The sequence below is a fragment of the Marmota flaviventris genome, chromosome 8 (assembly GCF_047511675.1).
Source record: "Marmota flaviventris isolate mMarFla1 chromosome 8, mMarFla1.hap1, whole genome shotgun sequence".
Classification (NCBI taxonomy): Eukaryota; Metazoa; Chordata; class Mammalia; order Rodentia; family Sciuridae; genus Marmota; species Marmota flaviventris.
Genome location: NC_092505.1, coordinates 125795065 through 125821957, shown reverse-complemented (window position 1 = coordinate 125821957; position 26893 = coordinate 125795065). Strand labels below are relative to the sequence as shown.

Below are 26893 nucleotides of genomic sequence, written 5' to 3'. Positions count from 1 at the left end.
AAAAGTCAATCTTACCAAACAAAACCAAAAACAACAACACAACACAAACAGCTAAGTCTATTATACAATCTCACGGAAGCAGGCAGAGAAAGAAAATCAATAGGCATACTAATTAAACTATGGCAACCACAAAGTTTATCAAGTACCCATACACAGAACTCTCCTTTACACTTGGATTTAATTCAAATTACCAATGACACTGGGATTAAGACGGCTATTTCCCACAGGTTAGAGAATAAAAAGGCTTAGCTTTATTTAAGGCAAACAGTCTTGTTTAAAATATTTCTTATACTTACTTCTATATCTACTCCTATTCTATCTAGTGCTTTGGGTTTTTTGTTTGTTTTTGTTTTTGTCTTGTGCAGTGTTGGGGACTGAACTAAGGGCCTTGCATATGCAAGGCAAGTACCATGCCACTGAGCCTCTAATGCCTTTTTGTCTCACCAGCTAGACTCCTAAACAACTTATGTTCCTGGAATATAGCTTCTCTGCATGACTGCCAATACTTGGATACAGCATGTCTCCTAGGAATCCCAAGGCTTATTTAGTTCAGATGCCAATCTGATCCTTTTCACCTTAACTTTAAAAGCTCAAATATTTTTTTTACAGAACAGCTATTCTTTACATGTGACTGTACTTATAACCACAGAATAGATAGTAAAATTAAAACTCTTTTATGGTGGTTTTTACAGTATGTCCACAAATTCTTTGCAACTATTCTCTGGTGAAGATTAATTTCCTTTTACTCAAGTGTGAGTACACTAAATAATTTACCTCTGATGAATATAATATGGTTAACATGAAGACTTATTACTTCAGAGGCTAAGTAAAAAAGATACTGTGACTTGAGTTTTGTTATCTCTTAAACTACTCTCTATGGGGAAGCCATTAGCCATGTTTTGATCATATTTGGTGTGCCCTATGAAAACTTCCATGGATGAGTAATTGGAGACTTCTGTCAGAGCCATGTGAATAAATCATCTTCGAAGTAGATCCTCCAGTCCTAGTTAAGGTCTCAGTTATCTGCATTCTCAAGTGACGTCTCAATAGCAATTGTTATTTTTTGGATCAATTTTTAACTAATATATAAAAACTCTACATATTAATGGGGTAACAAGTGATACTGATACATGTATATACTGTGTAATATTTAAAACAAGTTAAAACATATCTATGTAATCACTTTATGGCAAAAAAAGTTTGAATCCTTTCTTTTAACTTTTTGAAATGTACATATAATATTACCACCAACAGTCACCCTATTATATGATATTAATTGCAATCAATATTGAGAAATCTGAGCCAGAACCACCTAGCTGGAACACTCCCAAATTTTGGACCCACAAAATTATGACAGAATAAATGTTGTTTTATACTGTCAAGCTTGGCGGTATGGTAAAAAGTAGCTAACATTAGTTTTTATTATGATTAAGGATCCTTATAAAGCTCACTGAAACCTATAGTCTTGTTGTTTGGACCACAAATTAGTTCTCCTTTAGTTCAAATAGCCAGTGTATTAGCACCTACATGTTTGTAGTCATCCCTATGTCTAAAATATCCTAAATTCTATTTTAGGTTACCTACACTGATTTTCACAGTATTGTATCATTGGGGCCTTGAAATAAATGACTAAATATGAAAACAGTACCCTTTACTTGTGAATAATAAGTGGACACTAGAGACCATAACTTAAAGTAAGATCATTAAAATAAATACTAACTTAAGGAGTGTTGAACATTAGTAGAAGGCATTAAAGGAAACACAGAAGCATGTAAAATGATAGAGGAGAGAAGAGGAAGGTTTCTGAGAAGTAAACTTAACACCTGAAGAGCTAAAACTCTAGCTTCCTAATTAAATCTAATTATTTATTTTTTCAGGATTATATATATATATATTTACAATTTTTTTTTCTGTAGTTGTAGATAGACGGGATACCTTTATTTTACTTTTTTTTTTTTTAAACGCAGTGCTAAGGATTGAACCCAGTGCCTCCTACGAACTAGGTAAGTGCTCTGCTGCTGAGCTATAGTCCTTGACCAGAGTTATTTTAAACATACTAAAAATATAATAGGTTTACAACTATGTTCGTATCTCAATAGTAGAGCACTTGCCTAGCATACACAACGCCCTGGGTTCAAATCCCAGGCACAGCAAAAGAAAAATAAAAGTAATAGGTCAAATAAATTAAGGCTAGTTTTCCTCTCATTTTTGTTGCATTATTCATTAGTAAAAATAATGACAAAAAAGAGAAAGTCATTGCACCATTTCTCCCACAGAAAACTTGGTGGTTATTTACTACCATTCATTAGTCCTCAGAATTTTGCAATAAAGAGAACTTTGGGTATAAATAAGACTAAAAATACATTGTCAAAGACACATTACCACCAGGTGTGGTGGTGCATGCTTGTAATCCCAGCAGCTTGGGAGGCTGAGAAAGGAGGATCTCAAGTTCAAAGCCAGCCTAAGCAAAAGCGAGGTGCTAAGCAACTCAGTGAGACCTTGTCACTAAATAAAATACAAGATATGGTTGTGGATGTGTCTCAGTGGTTGGATGGCCCTGAATTCAATTTCTGGTTACCCCCCCCCCCCCCAAGACATATTGCCTTTAAAAGAAAGATATCTTCTATATTTTAACTATCAAACAGACCTATAGGTTAGGTCAAACATGGACTATAAGTGAGATTAAAGTAATAGTTGACACTTTGCTCAGAATAAACTATTTGCTTCCAAAGCAAACATTAAAGTAGGTGATAAAAACATTTGTCAGACGATTAATAAGAATTAATCATTCAATCAGAAGATTCTAATTTTTAAAAGTAATTTTTAAAAATACTGGTTATATCACTAGTACTATTTCTCTATAATTTTTTTTTTCAAATTCCCTTCTTAGGGACTGATGAAGGGCACAATGGCACACACACCCATATCACAAGTTCAAGGTCAGCCTCAACAAGTTAGCAAGACCCTGTCTCATAATAAAAAATAAAAAGAACTGGAAGTGTGTTTCGGTGGTATAGCATCCCAGGGCCAAAAAATCAAAAAAATAAAAAAGGACTGATGAAATTAAAAGCATCTTTCTATATCTTGTATCCTTTTATAAATGTGATTTTGGTTAAATTCCAAAGTATTATATTCCAATTAATTATCTCTTCAACATTCTAAAGGCAATCCTATTCATTAAATATAAATCTGTAAATAATTTTTTCATAGTATTTTAAATGGAGGTTTTTCACAATCACTTGTTCTTACTCTGAGCCACTTACTTGATGAAGCAAATGGGTCATCTAGTATGTACAATTCTCACGCTGTAGATTAAATGATACCATGGAATTTCAGTCAGATTATTTTTCGTATGTCTTATAAATTAATAATAGACTAGCATAATACAATTGAAATTCATCTTTTTTGACATTAGGGTCGGTGGGTGGGACACAAGGTGTTAAAGTGCCACCTCTCATAGCACCCACTTTTCAAGTATATAAATGCAGTAACATCATGCTTTTATCAATGAAGAAAATTGAATGATACTTCTGGAAAATTAATGGCTGATATCCATAGCATACTGTTCATATCTGGGAGGTAGATTATATTGTCAACTATACTGGCAGTTGTTTTGAATGGCTGAATTTTTTATATATCAATAGTAAGCTAAAACAGATCTAATACAAATTGATATAAGGTCTGATAAAATAAAATACAAATCAGTTAAAGTTAACACCATGAAATTAAAGAATTCTTGTTTATATGAGAATAATAGGCTGAAAGCTTTGGCAAGACTCAATAAAAATCAATCATTAAATAGTAAATGCTGTTTTATTTGGTGTTACAGATTCAGGGAAATCATAAAAAGACAGTGATCCCTGACAAGGGATAACACAAGGTAAGCCTTAAAATTGGACCAGTTCTATATCCGCCAGGCAGCATAGTTAAGCAGGGAAACCTAAGCAGAGCTAGGACATAATAGAGTGGAGAAGGAGCTGGGACTTCAGCAAGACCAAGGTGATTATATGATATAAGGCGCAGGATCAAAAGGGACAGCTAAACAGAAAGAGTAGGTTCTAAAAATCTGCAAAAGAACCCTATGGTCTCTTTAGCTGAGTAGTAGAGAGTGTATATGTGAAGAAACCACCCTAGGATGGAGAAAGAATAGAAGGACCAGAAAAAATGAGCATGGGGGCAAAAACACATGGCTAGAAAGTTTGTGTTCTGATAGGCCAGGGTGGAAACATCTTATAATTCACAGGAGACAGAATAGAGTACAAAATTATTATTATCTAAATACTGGAGAGAAAATTAGCTTTAGACTAAATGCTCTTCCAGTCCACTTAACAAACCTTAAAAGTAGGTATGAAAAGATTAAACGTATTTGTGTCCAAGAAAAAAAATACAAGTAATATTTGTAATAATATAAAACTATCCAAAACAGAAAGAAAAACCCAACATGTCAGGCATTCAATAAAAAAATACAAGTACTGAAAGGAAAGAGAAAAATGGAAAAAAGTACATACATGTTCAAGAAGCTACAGGAAACCGTAATATGTTAAGGAAAGACAATAAGAAAGAAAAGGAAGACCACAAACATAACAAAGAATACCAAAACATAACAGTGTAAAAACAATTAGTAGGAGAAACACCTAAAGGTAACCAAAGTAAAAAGAAATTAACTACAAAGGATGCAAGACAAGAATGACAGGAGACTTCCTTTTAATGGTGGCATTAAGGCAATACAGAAACAGTGAATCTATTACTTTAAAGAATTAAAAACACAAAAAAGAACTTCAAAATTTAACCTAGATTTCCATACCAAGAGGCAAAATATTCAGACATGAAGGTAGGATAACAGAAGAATGAAAATTCTTCTTCACTCCTTGCAGGGGGCGTATACAAGGTAGAGGTTGTTGCCAGGTGTGGTGGCACACTCCTGTAATCCAAGTGATTCTGAAGACTGAGGCCAGAGGATCAAAAGTTCAAAGCCAGCTTTAGCAACTAAGCAAGACCCTTTTTCAAAATAAATATCAAAAAGAGCTCGGGGTCAGGGATGATGGGGTTGTGGCAAAGTGGAAGAGCGCTTGCCTTGCATGTGTGAGGTACTGGGTTCAATCCTCAGCACCACATAAAAATAAATAAAAATATTGTGTCCAACTACAAGTAAAAAATATATATACATATTAAAAACAACAACAACAACAACAACAAAACCCAATACCACCCCCACTCCCAACTTTGGTCCTCTGGAAATCAGTTAAGAAAAAAAAAAAAAAGGCAAAAACATTTACATATAAAAAGTTAGTGAACTTAGGATAGGAAGAATGGATGCCTATGGCATTCTGGCATGAAACTGATTTCTTCAAAAATCCTAAGGTAGAGTAGATTGCCAAGGTTGAGCATGCCTATGAACACCATCAGCTTTGATGCTCAGGGAGCTGATTTGTTGGAATCCAAGCACTAAATACTCATACGCACAGAAGAAGGCAACTTAAAAGAATACATTCTATAAGAAAATAAGTGGAGGGAAAAGCTAAAGCTCTGTGCTCCACCCCAGTAGAAAAACAAAAAACAAAAACAGCAAAGTATGGCCCATACTCAGGATCTGAAACACTGTAGGACTCTGTGGGCCCACATGTCAAATACCAAGAATCTTCTTTTTTGATCATAATAAGGATTGATGAGACATAGGTCTCAAGAAAATAAATAAAAAGGGCTGGGGATGGAACTAAGTAGTAAAGTGAACCCTGTGTTCAATCCCCAGTACCAAAAGCAGAATGCTAGGTAAGCACTCTATCACTAAGCTAATATGCCCAGCCTTACTAAAGACAATTTAAAGTGGCTCTAACAAATATAACCAAAGAATTAAAGGAAAGCATATCTGAAGAATTAAATGAAACATTATGAAAATAAATTAACCAACAATAAATCATGAAAAAAGAAATGCATCAAAAATATACAACTGCAAAGGAGAAGGATGCCCATTCTTTCATCACATTTGCAACATAGTACTAGAAATCCTAGCCAGAGCAATTAGATAAGAAAAAGAAATAAAGGGCATACAAAGTGGAAAGTCATCATCAAACTGTCACTGTTTGCAAATGACCTGATCTTATATATTTAAAAAACAAAAACAAAAAACACCCAGACTCTCTGCCAGAAAACAATTACAATTAGTAAATTAACTCATCAAGTTGAAGGACACGAAATCAACCTTAAACACACACACACACACACACACCCACCCACCCTTCAGCAGCACTGATATACATCAACATCATCAAAATTACCTGAAATAAGAATCAATACAGCAATTCATACACCAAAGTACAAATGACATTTTTCACAGAAAAAAAAAAAAAAACAATACTAAAATTTATATGGGTTCACAAAATACCCCCAATAGCCAAAGCAATCTTGGGAAAAAATAAAAATACAGGAGGCATTATACTACCTCACTTCAAAATATACTACAAAGCTGCTGGGCATGGTGAGAGACGCCTATAATCCCAGTGACTTGGGAGGTGAAGGCAGGAGGACTGCAAGTTCAAGGCCAGCCTCAGCAATATAGCAAGACCCTATCTCAAATTTTAAATACACAAACAAACAAACAATAAATAAAAGGGGATGGGGATGTGGCTCAGTGGTTACCTATGGCACTTGGGATCAATCCCCAGTACCCCTCTTCCCCCAAATACTACAAAGTAATGAATTTGGCAAAAAAGAGACATATAGACCAATGGAACAAAACAGATTAGAAGTAAACACAAGCATATATAGCCAACTGACTTTTGAGAAAGATATGAAAAACACACATGGGAGAATGAATGGTGTTTTAAATAAATGATGCTGGGAAAATTGGGTATCCACATGCAGAAGAATAAAATGAGACCTCATTTCAAAAATCAACTGTACATGGACTAAAGATTTATGTAAGATCTGAAACCACTAAAAGAAAACAGGAAAAATCCTTCAGGATACTGCTATGGCCAAGGATATTTTTAAGAAGATACCCCCCCCACACACACACACACATCCCAAAGGGAAAAACAACAGAAATAGTATAGGAAACAAAAGCAAAAAAAAGGTACCATATCAAACTACTAAATGTCTGTACAGCAAAAGAAGCAATAAAGAGTAAAGGTCTTAAAGAATGGGAACCTGGGGCTGGGGATGTGGCTCAAGCGGTAGCGCGCTCGCCTGGCATGCGGGCGGCCCCGGGTTCGATCCTCAGCACCACATACCAACAAAGATGTTGTGTCCACCGAGAACTAAAAAAATAAATATTAAAAAAAATTCTCTCTCTCTTAAAAAAAAAAAAAGAATGGGAACTTATAAGTTTAACACTGACCATGTTTTTGTGCCTGGTTTATTCCACTTAAAATGCCCTTGAGGCTTATCCATGTTTTCACAAATGATACAATTTCATCCTCTTTTTTTGGAAGACTGAGTAGTATTCTGTTAGTATATACACACACCACATTTTCTCTATCCATTATTCTGTTAATGGACACTTGGGGATGGCTCCATATTTTGGATATTGTAAATATTGCTGCAATAAATGGGGGCATAGCTGTCTTCTCGACCCAGTGATTTCATTTCTGTTGGATATATAACCATTAGTATACTGGATTACTAGATTATATGGTACTTCTTTTTTTTTTTTAAACTTTGGAGGAATCTGCCTATTTTTTTCCTTAGTGACTATACTAATTTACATTCATAACAATAACATATGAATTCCCTTTTCTCCAAGTTCTCACAAGTTCGTTATCTTTTTGATAATAGCCATTCTAACTAGGGTGAGATGATACCTCATTGTGCTTTTGCTTTGTATTTCCTAGATGGCTATCGATATTAAGATCAGAAATAAGTACTTCTTCCCTGTGAATTACTGTACTGGAGAGTACAGCCAGTACAAAACGAAAAAATAAAGGTGATGTCACCAAGATGATTGACAAACAAGAGATGCCAGACTTCTATCCACAGGAAGAGCCAAATGAAGAAAAAATAGCTATTTCACTGGAGTGTTTCTATGAGGACATGGAAGAGACAATAGGGATTATGAGGATACATGATGGCCTTTTAAAGAAGACAACTAAGCAATCAGCATATACTGCCTCACCCTGTCATTTGAGATTGGCCTCTAACCAAGACACTCAGCATGGAAGTAAGAGGCTCCTAGCAGTCCCTATTCACTTCAGATGCCTGAATCATTTGCTGTTAGATAAGTCTTCAGTCTTCTAAGGTCATGAGCATCGTTTGGGGAGCTGCTGGGTTACCATACTACTGCACTATCCCCAGAAAAAGAGCCCAGCCCACACTGTGCCCACTCTACCACAGGTTCCTGCTACAGAGTACCACTTTAAGACTCTGTCCACCTAGGAATCCGTATAGCAGCCAGGCAGTTTCTCCTAGCCAACTCAGGCTTCTGAACTAGCTGCCCAGTTTCATATGGCCCTGGGAAACACCTAGGCAGCCTACCTTGAGGACATGGCCAACTGAGGTCCCTTTAAAACAGTCAGGCGACTAATTTTTAGAAGCACAACCTGTTGATGAACTGGAAAGCAGGTACCCTTGGTGACACACACAACCCTGGGAGGCAGGTGGGCAGACCAGCTTAGGCTTAAGGGGTCCTATGAAGTTACCAGTAAATTCCTCAGTGCTGAATGGATGTACTTCAGCCATCTGGGGTGATGTGGCCCCCATTGCATTTACCTGGACCCACTGGTTCAATCCCAACCCCATGAGCCTTCAAGAAGCGACAGGTGCAATGCCTCTGCTACTGGTCTAGCCATGCAAACATCAGAACACATATGTGGGAATCCTGGGTGAACTGGGTGATTCTAGGAGAAATCATATAGGCATAGAAAGCATGCACCATAAAACAGAAGAGGCCCAGCAGTGCTGAACCTAGAAACTGGCTACAGCTGAGCACACACTAGCACTATTCTAGGAATACATAAATTTCAGTTCCTACCAAATCTGTCCCCTCTTCAGTAGCTGACAGAAGCATCCTGTACTGCCACAGCACAGTGCATGCCCTAAGAGCAGCTTGTTTATGCAACCCAAAGCTGGCAATAGTAGACTCAGGCTCAATCATGCTTGTGTCCCAGCCACAGGCATCTACTCTGCACCTCCTGCAGGTTACTCAGTGCCACTATGGATGGGACCCTGCACTACAGCCCAGGGTTCCCACACCCTGTGCATCCTGAAATCTACACAGGTAAGCTCAGTCCAGTTGACAGCTCTGGGTGCAGGAAACACTTTTATAGGCCGGCACATAAGACTGCAATCCCAACCAGGAAGAGACCTGGATGCTAAACTACAGACAATTAGGGGTTCTTTCTCTCACTCTCCAGAAAGCCATAGGCACGCCCAGCATACCAAACAACAGAGGGAGCAGAATAGACTTGCATCAGAGGTGGGCTAGAGAGGTTATTACCTCCACATCCAGGGAAACTTACAGGCAAACTAGGAGATGAGGGCATTTACTAAGCCTGCCAAAACCCAATGAAATTCAAATCCAGAAGGCCCAATAAGAAATTTCTCCATCTCAATTAGTTTAGTAAGAAATAATTTAAAAAGTTTTTTATTTCACAGATATTATTTTTATATTGATTTTTCTAGGTTTCTCCCGATTATTTAATATTGTATTCATTAACACAATTATATATATAAGTATATATATTTTTAATGAATTAAATGGATTTACTCATTCCTCTTTCTCCTTGTTTACTTTATATTCTCTCCCTCTTTTTCTTTTTGTGTTTTCTACTCCTGTCTCTCCACTGCCATTTCCTTTCCCTCTTTCCTCATCATGACTCCACAGTTTAATAGCAATGTACTTTCTTTAATACCTAACTTCTTAACTTATGCTAGAGAATTATTCCACATTTCCAATTTTAGATTAAAGAGACTGAGGAGAACATGTTCAGAATATTTTTTTGAAGGTTTATTAGTATATGGCTTTGTTCTGAAATGATCACAGCTGATTGTATCTCCTCTCAAAACAGTGTGAGGGACTGAATATAAAAATAATGTTGGGTGTGAGTTTTGACATAGATATATTCCCAACTCAGGGCACACAATTAAGAGAAACAGCTCACTAAAAAGTACCTTACATAAAACTAGAAGAGATAATCATCCTAGCAGATGTGCAAATATCAACACAGAAATAAAAAAAATGTGAGGAAATAAGGTAATAAGATAGTTTTCAAAATTCACACCTCTCCAATAACTGATTTCATAGACACTGAAGTCAAGAAAATGTCAGATGAAGAATTCAAAAAGTTTTTGGACAGGGGTTGTAGCTCAGTGGTAGAGCGCTTCTCTAGCAAGTGTCAGGCACTGGATTTGATCCTGAGCACTGCATAAAAATAAGCAAATAAAATAAAGGTATTGTCCATCAACAACTAAAAATACTTTTTAAAAATTCAAAAATTGGTTAAAATGATCACTGAAGTAAAAGAACATCTATCAAATAAACTAAAGGAAGAAAGGTAGGCTATGAAAGAGCATTTCAATTAAAAGATACAGATTCATAAAAAGCACCAAATAGAAATCCTGGAAATAAAAATCTCAAATAAAAAAGTCATTTGAAAGTCTTACTAATAGATTAGGTGATGTAGAAAACAAAGTTTTAGGCCTTGAAGAGAAAATATTAATGTGAATACATGATCAGAGTTATCTAAGAAATATGGGACATTAAAAGACCTAACAAGGCTCATAGAACAAGAGAGATACACGACACTGATATACCAAAAATACAGACCAAATAAAGAATTTTTAAAAGCTACAAGACAGAAATGCCAAGGTCATGTATAAAGGAAAACCAGTCACAATGACAGCAAATCTCTCAGCAAAAACTCTAAAGGCCAGGAAGGCTTGGAACAAATTGTTTCAAGCCCTGAAAGAATGTAATTATAAACCTAGATTGCTATTTCCAGTAGTTATGTGACAGACCCTAAGAAGAAATACAAAATTTATGTGATAAGCATAAACAAACGGAAACCATGACCATTAAGCAAATACTATAGAAAACTAGAAAATTCTACACACAGAAGATGATAGAAGTTTTAATAAGGAGATCTCGGAAAGGAATAAATCTCATTAGAAGAGTAGATTAGTCATCCACAGACTGAAAATGAAAGGATGAAAAATTATATTTAATGCAGATGGAGCCTGAAAGAAGCAGGGGTGGTAACTCTCACATTAGAAAGAAGCAAATTTTAATCCAAAAAAAAAGTGGCTAAAAAGATCACTGGTAAAGAAAAAAGTCAAACAAGAAAAAAATAAAGATTGAAAATATTATCCTCCAAATACCTATGCACTGAATGAGACAAAATAAACAATATTTGACAGTAAGACTCAGATAAATTCCAATACAACAATCATGGTAACTTCAATATAATTCTCCAATAGATACATCATCCAACTATAAAATCAACAAAGACACTACACAAATAAAACCTACTATAGATCAAATGGACTTAGGGACATCTACAGAATATTTCATCCAACAACAGCTGAATATGCTTTCTTTTCAGATGCTCATGAAATGTTCTCCAAGGTAAACCCTATTTTAGGACACAAAACAAGTCTTTGAAAACATTTTTCAAAACCTGAAATAATTCTTTGCATCATATCAGATCATAACAAAATAAATTCATTGGCCAAGAAAAACTACAGAAACTATATAAATGCATGGAGATTGAATAATGCAATTCTGAATGATGAGCACAGGACAGACATGTTAGGTCACAAAATAAGTCTCAGCAAATTTGAAAAAAATGAAGCCAAACCATGTATCTTCCTCTGAAAACAATGGAATATAACTAGAAAACAGTAAGAATTTTAGACACTGACTATAGAAATACATGCATATTAAAAAACATTCTCTTCATTAACCAATTGGGAAATTTAAAAATTTTTGCAAACATATAAAAATAATGTTCTAAAACTTATGGCAATATGGTAAAAGCAGAACAAATAGGTAAGTTTTTATAGTAGCAAGTACTTACATTAGAAAAATAAGATTTCACAAAAACAAATTAAGGATGTAAATTAAAGAACTAGAAAAGAATTAACCAAACCCCAAGTTAGTAGAAGGAAAAAAATAACAAAGATTGAGCAAAAATAAATAAAATAGAGCCTTAAAAATACAAAAGATCAATAAAAAGGGGATTTTCTTTAAAAAAAGATAAACAAAACTGACTAATCTTTACTATGTAGACTAACAAAACAACAATAGCAACAACAAAAAAGAAACAGAAGACTCAAGTAAATAACATCAGGGAATAGAAATACAAAGAATCATTAAGGACTATGATGTATAACTATATAGGAATAAACTGAAAAATCTAGAAGAAAAGTATAAATTTCTGGATACATATGACCTAAAAAAGTTGAATCACAATGACAAAAATCAGAAGTGATCAATAACCAGTAATACAAAAATTTACCAAAGAAGAAATGCCTAGGATGAGATGGCTTCATGCCTGAATTCTGCCAAACATTTAAAGAAGGAATAATGCCAATTCTCCTCTAAAATACTTTAAAGAAATAAAAAGGAGGAAACCCCTGAAAACTTACTCTGTTAAGATAGCATTACCCTGAAAAATAAACCAGGCAAAAACAAACAACAGCAAAAACAGACTATAGCCAGGCGCGGTGGTATATATCTGTAATCAGAGTGGCCCAGGAGGCTGAGGCATTAAGTAAGGCATTAAGCAACTCAGTGAGACCCTGTGTCTAAATAAAATACGAAATAGGGCTGGGGATGTGGCTCAGTGATCAACTGCCCTGAGTTCTCTCTCTGGTCCCTGCCCGCCCCCCCCCCCCCCAAAAAAAAACCAGATCATTACAGGTCAATATCCCTGATGAACAAATATGCAACAATTTTCAGAACTATGTTAGCAAATCAAACACAAACGTACATTAAAAAGATCCTGTGCCATGATCAAATTAGATTTTCAGGGATACAGGGAGGTTCAAAATAATAAACTTAGCACAGCAATACATCAATAGAAGAAAGGACAAAATCATCTAATTATGTCAGTGGATAGAGAAACTGTATTCAATAAAATTCAACGTCCCTTTGTGATAAAAACTCTCAAAAAATTAGATAAAGAAGAAATGTACTTTGAGATAATGAAGCCCACATGTGACAAAATTGTAACCAATACTCTGAATAGGTAAAAGCTGACATCATTACCTCTAAGATGAAGGAAAAGATAATGATGTCTATTTTCACTGTTCTCATTCAACACAATATTGGAAATCTTAGGCAGAGGAATAAAGCAAGAGAAAGAAATAAAGGGCACCCAAATAGGAAAGAAGGAAGTAAAATTATTTTTGTTTATAGAGGACATGATTTGATATATAGAAAAAACTGAAGATTCTTCTGAACTGTTAAAAAGGATAAATTTCATTAAGGTTGTAGGATATAAAAATTAGCAAAAATCAGTAGCTTTTTTATTTAAATATGCCAAAAACAAAATTGCTAAAAAACTAATCAATAAAAATAGTCCCATTCGCAATACCTACAAACTTAAGTGAAAAGAAATAAAATAAAATACCTAGGAATAAGTTTAAACAAGTGACTAATCTCTACAACAAACATAACAAAATGCTGATGAAATAAACTGAAGAGGACAAAAGTAAATGGAAAGACACTTCCTGTTTATGGAGTAAAAAGATCTTTATTATTAAAATATCCACAGTACTCAAATCAATCTACAAATTCAATGTTATTCCTAACAAAGCAAATATGTTTTCACAGAACATAACTAAAAGTTTTATGCAATCACAAAAAGTGCCAAATAGCCAAAGCAGTCCTGAGCAAAAAAAGCTGAAGGTACTATAATACCTGACTTCAAAAGATACTACAAAGATATAGTAACCAAAACAACATGGTGCTAACATAAAGATAGAGTACAAGAGAATTGAGTTCCTAGAGATAAATCCACAAATAACAGTGGACAGTTTTGGATAAGGTACCCGTAGTGTACACTGAGGAATGGAAAGTTTCTTCCTTGAACTGTTCCAGGAAAACTGGATATATATATTCACAAGATGAAAACTAGATCCCCATCTTTCACCATATTTAAAAAAAAAAATGATAAAAAAATTAAATGTAAGACCCGTATCTATAAAACTACTAGATGAAAATATAGAGAAATGTTTCAGTACATTGGTCTGGGAAAAGATATTTTCTGTTGTCAATTCACAAACACAGGAAACAAAATATGTGATAAATTGGATTATCATAAACTAAAACTTCTTCATGATACTGAAACCCATCAAAATAATGAAGACACAACTGACAGAATAGGAGAAAATTTCTGCAAGCCATTTATCTGACAAGGGACTAATATTTAGAATATACCAGTTAATCAAAAACTCAAGACAAATCAATCCAATTTTCAAAAGAATGAAAGACACAGACTTTTTCACAAAGACAGTAAAGAAATGGCCAATAAAGGATCAACCTAGGCGCCTACTGACAAAAGAATAGATAATGAAAATGTGATATGTAGATACAATGAAATATTATTCAGTCATCAAAAGGATGAAAGCTTGTCCATTGTGAGACGAGAGATGAAGTAGAAGACATTATGTTAAGTGAAGCAAGTCAGGCTCAGAAAGAATATGTTCTTCGACATATATAGAATAAAAGTTGGATCTCAAAGAAGTGGAGAAGAGAATGGTGATTACCAGTGCCTGAGTAGGGCATGGGGAAAAGAAGACAGAGAGTGAATTATTAACAGGTAGAAGGGTACAGCTGGATAGGAAAAATAACTCCTAATGTTTTACAGCACAAAAGCCTAACTATAGTTCACAACAATTAACTAAAAATACTTCAAAATAGTAGAGAAAATTTCAAATATTCCCACCACAAAGAAATAATAAATGCCTTAAGTGACAGATAAGCTAATTACCCTGACATTATCTACATTTGTGCACATGTATTAAATGTCAGATTATACATACTCCATAAGTTTGTATAATTACGATGCATCAGTTAGAAGTAAAGGTACTTTTAAAGAAAAGAATGAAGAGATAACAGAAGCAAAAAGTAAAACTCTCTTTATTCAAAGATGACCGTATCTCACATGTAGAAAAGTTCTAAACAACCTAAAAAAAAAAAAACACCAGAATAAAACAAAACTCACCACACCCTGACCAAAACTGCTAGGATAAAATTACTTTATACAAATTTTAAAAACTGTATTTTTGTGTAATAGCAGGGAACAATCTAAAACAAAATAATAAAATCGCAGTTACAAGATAAAATATGAAACAATTAGAAATGAATTGATTCATTACAATTCATATGAAAACTTCAGAAGCTTTTGTGTAAAATAGGACAAGTTCATTCCCAAATTTGTATTCTGCAAAGGACCTATAATACTCAAAACAACTTTGAAAAGGAAGAACAAAGTAGAAATACTATATTACCTAATTTAAAAATCTTACTCAAGGGCTGGGGCTGTGGCTCAGTGGTAGAGTATTTGCCTAGCACATGTGAGGCCCTGGGTTCGATCCTTAGCACCACATAAAAAATAAATGAATAAAATAAAGCTATGGAAAAAAGTTACTTCATTTAAAAAAAATCTTACTCAAATGCTACTCAAAGAAGGTAGCATGGGGGTAAGGACAAATAGCTCAGAATGTAAATCAATCTACAAGTTCAGTGTTGTTATCTTTATACCTAAAGTAGTCAGACACATCCATTAAAATAAAAAGAGATTAATATATTTTGAAGATGCAAAACTTCATGGGCAAATTCTAGCAAATCACATCCAATAATAAATATTTAAAAATATAGCATTAAAAAATAAAAAGAAAAAAACTACAACATGACTGTGGGTTTTGACCCATGAATAAATGTAAACATATGAAAGTCAAACAACTCAGTTCATCACATTAACAATGTTCAAAAAGAAAATCACATAATGATCTCTAGATGCAGAAAAGCAATTCATAAAATCCAATGTACATTCTGAATTAAAACTTTCTGAAGAACAGAAACAAACAAACTTCCTCAATCTAATAGATGGCATCTATGAAAACCTTATAGTAAACAATACATTTAATGGTGAAAGACTAATTTTTTTAGACAAAAAAGCCAGACTAATGAGAAGTATATATTGTATAATTCTATTGCTGCAAAAGTCTAAAAGAGAACCATGAATCAAATATCAGAACAACAATCGTTTAAGGATGATGGGAGGGTAAAGTGCTGAGAAAGTAGGTAGGGAGGAACTACAAAGTGCCAAGAAAAATCTTCTAAGGATGATGGACTTATTATTTATCTTGTGGCTTTTCAGGTACATAATATGTCAAAACCCATTCAATTATACAATTAAATGTGCAGTTTTACCTCAATTATACATTCACAAAGAAAAAAAGACTACATGACTGCATGCCACATACATGTAAGCTCTTTTTTTCGTTTCAAATAAATGGGTCAGTATTGGATTATATACACGGTTCATGCAAAAAAGAGGATATAAAGATCTAACCAGAGAATCCATACTAAAACTAAGGCCTTGGTCCTGTTTCAAAAGATGTTTATATACTTTTGAGTTAAATTGTTTAAATTCTGCTAAAATCTCAAAGTTATATATAAACACACACCTACACACAAAATTTCCTATGTTAAACTACCGCTTTATATTAATTTATCAACTACAGTTTCAAATCTATCTGAAAACAGTGCTTCTATTGGAGTGTATCTATCTATACATATATTGCATCTAAGTAACAGAAATATAGGTACACATACAATCTATTAATTTTATGTCAAATATGCTTTTATAATGTAGTATTTTCAAAGTTTTATGACTTCACAGAAAGACAAAGTAAACTCATTCGTAATGTAGTATGACAAAAAATATTTCGCTAACAATTCCTTTCTTATTCTTGTCCTCTTTCTTCTTAACAGACATGTTTAAAAAAGATTAGTCATTAATTTGATCATTAAACAAGACAGTAAGTAACACAGATCAAGAAGTAAAGCATTAATTTTTTTTCAAATGTGAAAAACATATCTTATTAAGGCTACATTAATTTAATAATCACATAAATATTCTATTAGTACAAATGCCAAGTCCATAGGCTGCCTCCAACAGTAGACAGTCTGAGTTTGGAAGAATGTGGCAGTAATAAGTGCATATTCTCCAAATGTCATTTACATAGCATTTATAGTTACAGTTGTTTTCCAGAAAACAAAAGTAATAATTAGTAGAGTATTATGGCTTTACAGTTAGTCTGGGTTACAAATAAGCAATAATTATCTAAGGTAAAGACTTTCTAAATGACTTTAAAAATCCCTTACCGGTATCTATGGACAAATATGCCCTTAAAAATAGAGTTCATCATATTTTCGATTTCGTCTTGGTTTTCTTGTAGCTGGTGGGGGGAGAAAAGACAGTAAAAAATGTAAATTGAAATACTGGCCATTTTATTTGGAATGAACATTTCCAACTGTTTTAAAATCCTGGTTATTATCTATCCTTTCTCTCATTATGCAATAGATGTTTGAAATAACCAGTATACTTGCATTATTTCTACAGCTTTATCACCTTAAATCTCTTGCTGTCTCTATCTAGACATGGATTAGCTAGGAATGGTAGTGAATATCTGTAATTTAAAGGACTCCGGAGCCTGAAGCAGGAGGAATTCAAGTTTGAGGCCAGTTGCAGCAACTTAGCAAGATCCTCTGCAACTTGGTGAGACCTTGTCTAAAAATAAAAAAAAAAAAAAAATAAGAAGAACTGGGGATTGAAAAAGAACTCAGTAGTGCCTCTAGGTTCAATCCCCATTTATTAAAAAGAAAAGAAACAAGAAGAAAAAATAGATATATACTACACAATGACTAACAAGGTAAAGTGATCAGGCTCCTATCTCCAAAGTATCTTCTGCTTTGTGAATAGGCCTAAATTTCTACACATCTCACCAAATCAAGTCTTTGGCTTGGGGTTGTTTTCCTTAGATAAGGGACCATCAGTGATCAACATATCTGTCATTCTACAAGAACTTCCTACTCCATCTAAAGTATCCAAATATTACTTTCCATCTGAGTAATTCACAACTGAAAGCCAGCCAAGTTCCTCAATTAGGAGGCATAATAGAAAACAGTGGTGTAATGGAACAAAATAAATTACTACAGGAAAGATAAGTTTCAGGCAACATCAGTGATCAGAGATAAAGTTTATTTACTACTCAAAAGCAGTGCTATAACATGACACTTGATATGGTATTTATTATTCCAATTTATCTTATCATTTGCTATGTAATAATGTCCAGTGACATATTTGGTATTGTTATAAACATGATAATAAAATTCCTTCAGATTTATTCTTTGCTGTATGCTATTTCAGATTTTACTAAGTTTGAGAACAGAGAAAGATGTTCCTTAACTTAAGATGGTATTATATCCTGATCAATCCATTTTAAGTTTAAAATATTGTTAAGTCAGCAATGCACTTAACCTATCAAATATCACAGCATCACCTAACCTACCTTAAATGTGCTCACAACACTTAAACTAGTAGCCTACTAATGGGCAATCATTTAACACAAATCCTATTTTATAATAGAGTGTTGAACATCTAATGTATACACATAGATGGGCATTTTGTAGCCATGATGGGATAAAAAAAACTGACAATACAATATCCAAAAAACTACTGGCAATACAGTATACCTCAAAGAGTATTATGATTGTGTAGCTGAATGTGAACCACTACTGTCCAGCATCAGGAGAGAATGAGTATGGTATTATATGTACTACTAGCCTGAAAAAATGAAAAATAAAAATCTGAAGCAGAGTTTTATGCTAAATATATATGGCTTTTGCTCTACTGTAAGGTAAGAATAATTTTAAGTAATATCATCATATAGGGCACCATTTGTATTTTTTGAGTAAATCATTCAAATTATGGTAACTTATTGTAAATTATAAAAATTACTTTTGCTTTATTAATTACTATAGAAAACTGATTCATATGGGCTGAAGTTGTAGCTCAGTGGTAGAGCGCTTGGTTAGCACATGTGAGGCACTGGGTTTGATTCTCAGTACCGCATATAAATAAATAAAGATCCATCGACAATTAATAAAAGCATTAAAAAGAAAGAGAGAAGAGTCCTACATTTTAGTTAGCAATACTTAATAAAGCCCTGTTCCAATATTTACCTCCACAACATTTCAAGCATAATGTGTTAGGGGTTAAAACATGTTCTTCAAAAATTTGTACATTTAAGTTGTAATGCACAGTAACTCAAAATATGGCCTTATTTAGAAACAAGGTTGTGAGAAAACAATTCTTAAAAATGGGGTCACACTAGAGTAGGGCAGGCCGCTAATTCAACATGACTTGTACTGGTTATAAATAGAACAGATGTGAAGACAGACAAACATACACAGGAAGAACATCATGAAGACTGGAGTCATGCTCTTAGGAGATAAGCCTAGAACATATCTTTCCCTAACACCTTGAGAGAACACGGTCTTGTCAACACCCTGATCTTGGACAGCTATCATCCAAAAGTATAAGAAAATAAATTTCACTTGTTTAAATCACTCAGATTGTGGTACTTCATTCCAGCAGTCCTATAAAACTTATACAAAATGGATAATAAAGATATTCGAGAAGGCTGGCTCAAATAGTAGAGCGCTCGCCTGGCATGCGTGTGGCCTGGGTTCGATCCTCAGCACCACATACAAATAAAGATGTTGTGTCTGCCAAAAACTAAAAAAAAAAAAAAAAAAAAAAATTAAAAAGATATTCTCTCTCTCTCTAAAAAAAAAGATATTAGAGATACATTGCTTTTTCTTACCCATGAATAACACATTATTCATATATATATGTGTGTGTGTATACACACACACACACACACACAATTCCTTTTCAGCAATGTGATACTCTTTTCTCAAGTTAAAAGGTAGATTATTACAAATGTAAAAATTTTTACTTCCAATTAGATGATAAAAATGTTCGTATTAAAAATCCAGTTTTAAAATGTTTCAACATATATATGTAATGTTATTCTAAGCCAGGTGCAGTAGTTTACACCTGTAATCCCAGTGGTTTGGAAGGCTGAGGCTCACAAGTTCCAGGCCAGCCTCAGCAACCTAGTAATACCCTGTCTCAACATAAAAAATACAAAGGGCTGGGGATGTAGCTCAGTGGTAAAGCATCTCTGGTTTTAATCTCCAGTACCCAAAAGAAAAAAAAAAAAAACAGTCTAAAACTGGGCCCAATGGAAGGAGGTATAGTTCATTGGTAGAAAGCCTGCCTAGCTTGCATGAGTTCCTGGGTTCAATCATGAGCACAGCAAAAAACAAAAGAAAACAACAAATGAACAACAACAAACAAAATCTTGACCAATCTAATTTACAGTAATACCTTATATACCAGCAGGCTTTGGCTTTCTCCTAGAAACACAACTTTTCTGGCCTACAGTTATGACTTAAGTATTTACTGTGCTTTCTGAGTCCATAGCCTGACAACCTTTCTGAGCTGCCTAAGGTTCAGACAGCCTTCTTTTGAAAATTGATTTGTCTATGATCTTTGTCTACCTCAGAAAGCACTTAGCCAATCAGCAATGAACATTCCAGTTTTATCTGAGAACTCTGAGATCAAAAAAATTAAAAATAAATTTTAAAAATATAAACCTTTGTGCAGAGAATAAAGAAAAATTACTTATATTTACTACATATTCCATCAGTTACAATGAAATTTACTTACCTCTTTGCGTTTCTGAAGTAGTAATTCCAACCTTTCATTGGCTCTTTTCCCAATCATTTTATTTCTCTCAGCTTCATACTGTCTCTGTGTATTATCCTGATGAATACTGAGGTTTAAGGCAACATTCACCAGAGCAGTCATGAGCTTCATGGCTATGAAATATAAGAAATATTATAATATTTACCTACAAAACACTTTCATCCAAAAGACTGCAAATTTATAAAGCAAATGAATAAAAGATAAAAGTACGAATAAAAGATAAAAGTACGAATAAAAGATAAAAGTACGATTTGTTTTATAACCCAGGGAAATTTAAACTTTTCAAAATGGTAATTTTATAGAAAAAAACTCATCTTTTTTAGTGTTGAGCATAATTTTCTCTTCCTCAGGAAAAAATCTGTTGGGCTTGTTAACATTGCCTAGTTAAAAAGAGCTTCATCCTAACTATCAGCCAGAAAGATTTAAGCAGCATCTTAAACAATCTCTTCCCTCTACTTCCAAATACAAATACCTTAGTGTTGGCATACTAATCAAGCTTATATCTCTCTTCTGACCACCAGATCTGTGTGTACAAATGTTTCCTTAATGCCTTTATGTACATACATCAAGGTATCTTAAATGTTTACAATTTATGATCCTTGTATCACCAAAGATGGTCTTCTCCCTCTTTTTCTCACTTCAGTGAGCTGCACAATTTTCAATTCCAAAAAAACACTGATCATATTGAACTCTTTAAAAAATGCATTCTGTGAATTTCCAATTAAGATACTCTCTTCAGTCACAGTGTTAATGTACTCTTAAATGTTCACCTGGTATTTGTAAATCCTATTAAATATTTTCAAACTTCTGTTTGTAAATCATCTGTTCAACAAGTATGAACTTGAATCTCAAATTTTTATTTGTCTATTCATTCATACTTGTCTTCACTGTTGATACAGAGTATGGGCAATACTGGTAAAGAAATAAGACAGTCTGTGTTGGTAAATAATTTCCCTTTTTGTTCCTTTTAGGTAATTCATCTACAAATATAAATGTTCACTAATAAAAAATGAGCTGTCCAGTGCTTTAGAACTGATTCACATATCTGTTAACATATCAATTTAACTAAAAATGAGCATACATTTCTTTTAAAATTCTATTTCCTTTTAATTACATATATAACATACATAATGTTGATTTGATGTCTATTTACTTATCTATTAATCTATTATTGATCTATCTGCATACTCCCAATGTTCTTCTTAAACTGTATATTTTGGCCAGTTTCATGTCAACACTGTTTGTTGCTGCCCTAAAACCAAAATATAAAACAAAAATCCTGAAAACAAACACATTTAAGTTAATGACAATTTAGATATGCATCTAATACTTCTTTTCCTGAGATATGATATTGCAAATAATACACTGAGAAACATTCTTGTGTTTCAAAATACAAGCTAGTGTTTTGCAGGTTTATTTATACATTGTCAATAGTAGAATATGTGACTATACAATAAAGGGAAAAAAGGCTTTTTTAATTAACCTGTATTAGAAAGGAAAACAGCTCAAAGACAGAAGGATATGGGACAAACTATCTGAGTGAGGCATTCTGAGCACACAAAATGATAACCAACAGGGGTTCAGTATAAACTTCTGGATCTCTAAAGCAAAATGAACTGAAGATCAAGGATTTGGAAAGTGTTAAAACTAACACATAAACTCTGCCGGGAATTACCAGTGGAAAATGAGGCACAGATTTTCTTGAGTTTAGTCATTTTTGCTTTCAGCTATGTATCTTTTTAGGAATCCTGATACTAAACTCCAACTGTTATGAAATGACTCTCCTCTCAGTTCAGATATATAAACAAGAAAATAATCAACTTACGACAATAAACAAAAAATGCAAAATGAGCAAACATTTTCAGGAAAGTGCCATATATAATATAATATAATTTACTCTTTGAGTTAAAATATTTCTAAATCTGTAAATTTAAGACTTCACCAAAAGTTTTACTTTTCTTATCAACACATAAACAAATAGATCGAGAATAGCCTTCTATTTTTATGAGATAGATACAACTTGACAATTATGTTTTCTTAAGTCCCCTGAACACGACTGATTAATGCATAGAATATTTATTAAATTTTACTAGTATTACCAAAAAATTTTTTTCATAAAGTAGTAATCCACCGGGATTTAGCTTTCATATTATGACAGAGGATTTGAAGTGCCTTCTTCTTCTCTACCAAGAAGAGTAATATTTCATTTAGGTTTTACATTTTTAACTGTGGGTTATAGAATGATGAACATGATCTAGTACTGTGCTGAGAGTATGGTCAGCAAACAGCTGCTTACCAAAAAAGGTTTATTATAAGGTCACTGTAAGTACAAATCTGAAAGTGCTTAGAAATTTTGATAGCAATCTGACAGTATGTTGTAGCTAATAAAATGACACTAATAAATACATATTTCATTTTTCCTAAATTCTATTTGATTGTATTTTACAAAAGTACTAGTTTGTGACAGATTGGTAAACAAAACTCTTTTTTTACTCCACAAAGTTCACAAAGCACTTATTTAGTTACTTCCTCACTCACATATCAATCCAATATATACTAAGCATTGGTTGATGTGTTAGAGATACAAAAGTGAACAAAGCACCTGACTCTACTTGAGAGTAAAAGTGGAGGAAAAAAAACCAAATAGGAGAAGAGTGAAGGAGAGCTGAAAATCTTTTGCTTAAAATGCTAAATAATAATTTAAAAGTAAAGTGATGATGGCTTAGATTAAGGTGGCAGCAAGAGGTAGAAAAAATGGTTACATATAATGTATATTTTAACAGTGTAGGTGAACAAATTTTAAAAATTATAATGAAGGAAATCAGAGAAATAGAAGCAACAACGGTACCTAAAAAGTGCCCCCACCCCGGCTAATTATGTATTTAAGTGGCAATGTCCAGTAGGTAAAACGTTTGGAAGTTGCTATCAAAGACATTGGTATTTAGAGCTATAAAACTGGATGGCACAAATATTTAATGAAAAATTACTGGCCAGAGGAAAAAAATATCAGGTATGATTTGTTTGTTGTAAAGAAAATCCTGCCCTGGGGCTGGGGTTGTGGCTCTGTGGTAGAGCAGTTGCTTAACATGAGTGAGGCACTGGGTTAGATTCTCAGCGCAGCACATAGAATGAATAAAATAAAGGTCAATCAACATCAAAAAAAAAAAAAAAAAAAAAAAAAAAAAAAAAAGAAAAGAAAGAAAGAAAAGAATTTTTTTTTTTTTTAAAAAAAAGCTTGCCATGTGTGTGTGTGTGTGTGTGTGTGTTTTAGGGGGGGAGAGCCCAAATGCCTGATGTTATTTATATTACAAAATCATTTAGCAGAAAGAATAAATATGTCACTTATTTTCATATACCAAACAGTCTTCTAAGCTCTTTGCAAGTATGTATTCAGATCAGCTAAGAGACAGTGGTTACACAGCCAGTGACTGGTAGAAAATTTGATTACAAGCAGATTTGTTCCATATTCCAAGCTCCCAATCATTATACCACACTGCCTTTCACTGAACCTGTATTTGCTATTATACACATAAAATATTTTTGGAACTAGAAATTTTAGTTTTCTTCAGGAAAAAGAATTTGAGATTGGGATAGATGAGTAATATGTCACCATGTAACATTTTTTTACTTTGAACATGAACTCTTGAATATTATGCCTCTCAGAATGATTATATTTTCAGAAAAGTAATTAAACCATGGAACTGTGTTATGGTTGGGATCTGAAATGTTCCTCCAAAGGGTAATGTGTTGAAAGCTTGGTCTGTAGCTTTGGGAGTGATAGAAACTTTAGGAGATGGTGCCTAGTTGAAGGAGGTAGGTCACCGGGGGAATAACTTTGGAGGGTATATTTTTTTCCCCAATACTCTTCTCCAAGCACCCCGCTCTGTCTGTGCTTCCTAGCTGCCAGCAGATGAGCAGCTTTGCTCTATCATGCTCTTTCACCATGATGTACTGCCTCAATAAGCTCCAAAACAACTGAACTGTCTGACCATAAACTCACATCTGTAAAATCATAAGTCAAAATGGTTTGTATCTGACTTTCTCAGGTACTTTGTCACAGTGAACAAAAAGTTAACACAAGGGATGGGGCTGTACCCCACTGGTGAGGCACTACATAAAAATAAATAAAAACATTGTGTCTAACTACAACTAAAAAATAAAAGAAAAATTAACACAAACTATTTTTCACTTTATTCATTACTTAATAAAAAAACCTGAAGACTGAGTCTTAAAGATAATTCAATATGTGCAGTTTAGTTAAAACCTATAGGATAATACTTGTTTCCAGAAAACATGCAAAGACAGTGTTCGAAGAAGAAAGAAAGGTGACATCTGTGAGTTGCTCAATGACCTAGGCAATGAGAAGATAAATGCTAAAGATACAAAATCAACATAACCCTTCCTATATATCAATAATGAATATGCAGAGACCCAGGAAAATAATTTGATTTATAATACTCCCCCTACTCTCCCCCCCCCCCCCGCACTAGGAATAAATCGAACCAAGGAAGTGAAAGACTTCTACAATGAAAATTACAGAACACTGAAGAACTGAAGACACAAGGTAGAAAGAGCTCCAGTGAAAGGAAGAATTAATATGTTAAAATGGTCATACTATCAAAAGCAAAGTAGAGATTTAGTGAAATCCCAACCAAAATACAAATGACATCATTTATTGAATTAGGAAAAACAAAAAGTCTTAAAATTCAGTTAGAAGAATAAAAGACACAGAATAGTCAAAGCAATTCAAAGCCAAAAAAACAATGCTGGAGAGGAATCACAATAAATGAATTCAAGTTATACCTGAGTTATAGTAATATAAACTGCATAGTACTGACATAAAACCAGACCCATAGATTGGAAGAAAATAGAAGACACAGACAAACCCAAACAGATATAGTCATGGATAGCAAAAACATACACAGGAGACAAGATAGCCTTTTTAACTAATGGTGCTAGGAAAACTGGATATCCATATGTGTAAGAATGAAACTCTATTCCTATCTCTCAGCCTGAACCAATATCAATTCAAAAGGGACCGAAAAACTAGAAATTAGACCAGAAACTTTGTAACTGCTGGAAGAAAATGTAGGGTCAACATTCTCTTAGAGGTACAGGCAGGACTTTTTCTACAGATTCCTAAAGTTCAGAAAATAACACCAAGATATAATAAATGCAACAGCATCAAATTTAAAAAGCTTCTGCACAACAAAGAAAACAAGAGTGTGAAGAGAAAAGCTTTGTTAGCTACTCTTCTGACAGAAGGTTTAATATCTAGAATATATAAAGGACTAAAAAAAAACCCAAACAATAAATGAAAAAATAAACTAAACAGACACTTCTTAAAAGAAGTAGTACAAATGGCCAACAAATATAGCAATGAGGAAATACAAATAAAAAATACACTGAGATTTCATCTTATTCAAATTAGAATGGCAGCCATCAAGAATAAAAAGAACAACAAATGGAAAAGATGTGTGGGGAAATGAATACTTTTACACCCTTGGTAACACTGTAAATTAGTATAACCACTATGGAAATCAGTATGAAGTTTCCTCAAAAGACTATGGAATAGAACCACTGTATGACCCAGCTATTCACTTTTTGATGTATATCTAAAAGATTTAAAACCAGCATACATCAGGAATACAGCCACATCAATGTTTATAGCAGCAAAATTTCAATAGTCAAGCTATGGAACCAACCTAGGAGCCCTTCAACAGATGAATGGATCAAGAAAAATGAGGTATATATACATGCAATGGAGTACTAGCCATAGAAAATGAAATTATGGCATTTGCCAGCAAATGATGAAAATGGAGACTATCATGCTAAGTGAAATAAGCCAGTCTCCAAAAATCAAAGGTCAAATATTTTCTCCAATAAGTAGAAGCTAATCCAAACTAGGCAGGCATGGTGTGTGTGTGTGTCTGTGTGTGTGTGTGTGTGTGTGTGTGTGTGTGTTTAACAAATAAAGAAAGAAAAAAGAAAAAAGGGGAGTAATTTCATCACAAAAAAAGGAAAGATCATTCAATACAGCAGACAAAGGTGGTTGAGGAAGAGGAGGAAAGAAGGATAGGAAAAGGGAAGAACAGTGGAATGAATCTGAC

At 33.7% G+C, this 26893-nt stretch overlaps 1 protein-coding gene across 4 annotated transcripts in view; it reads right to left on the bottom strand.

The window, feature by feature from the left end:
• Positions 1-26893, bottom strand: part of Stag1 (STAG1 cohesin complex component) — a 373003-nt gene that overhangs the window by 113033 nt on the left and 233077 nt on the right. For all 4 annotated transcript variants that reach the window (XM_071615631.1, XM_027933685.3, XM_071615633.1 and 1 more), the window contains 2 exons: positions 20745-20896; positions 17330-17403 (listed from right to left, as the gene is read on the bottom strand). In XM_071615631.1, coding sequence (XP_071471732.1) covers positions 17330-17403; positions 20745-20896 — 226 coding nt within the window. The remainder of the gene's footprint in view (positions 1-17329; positions 17404-20744; positions 20897-26893) is intronic.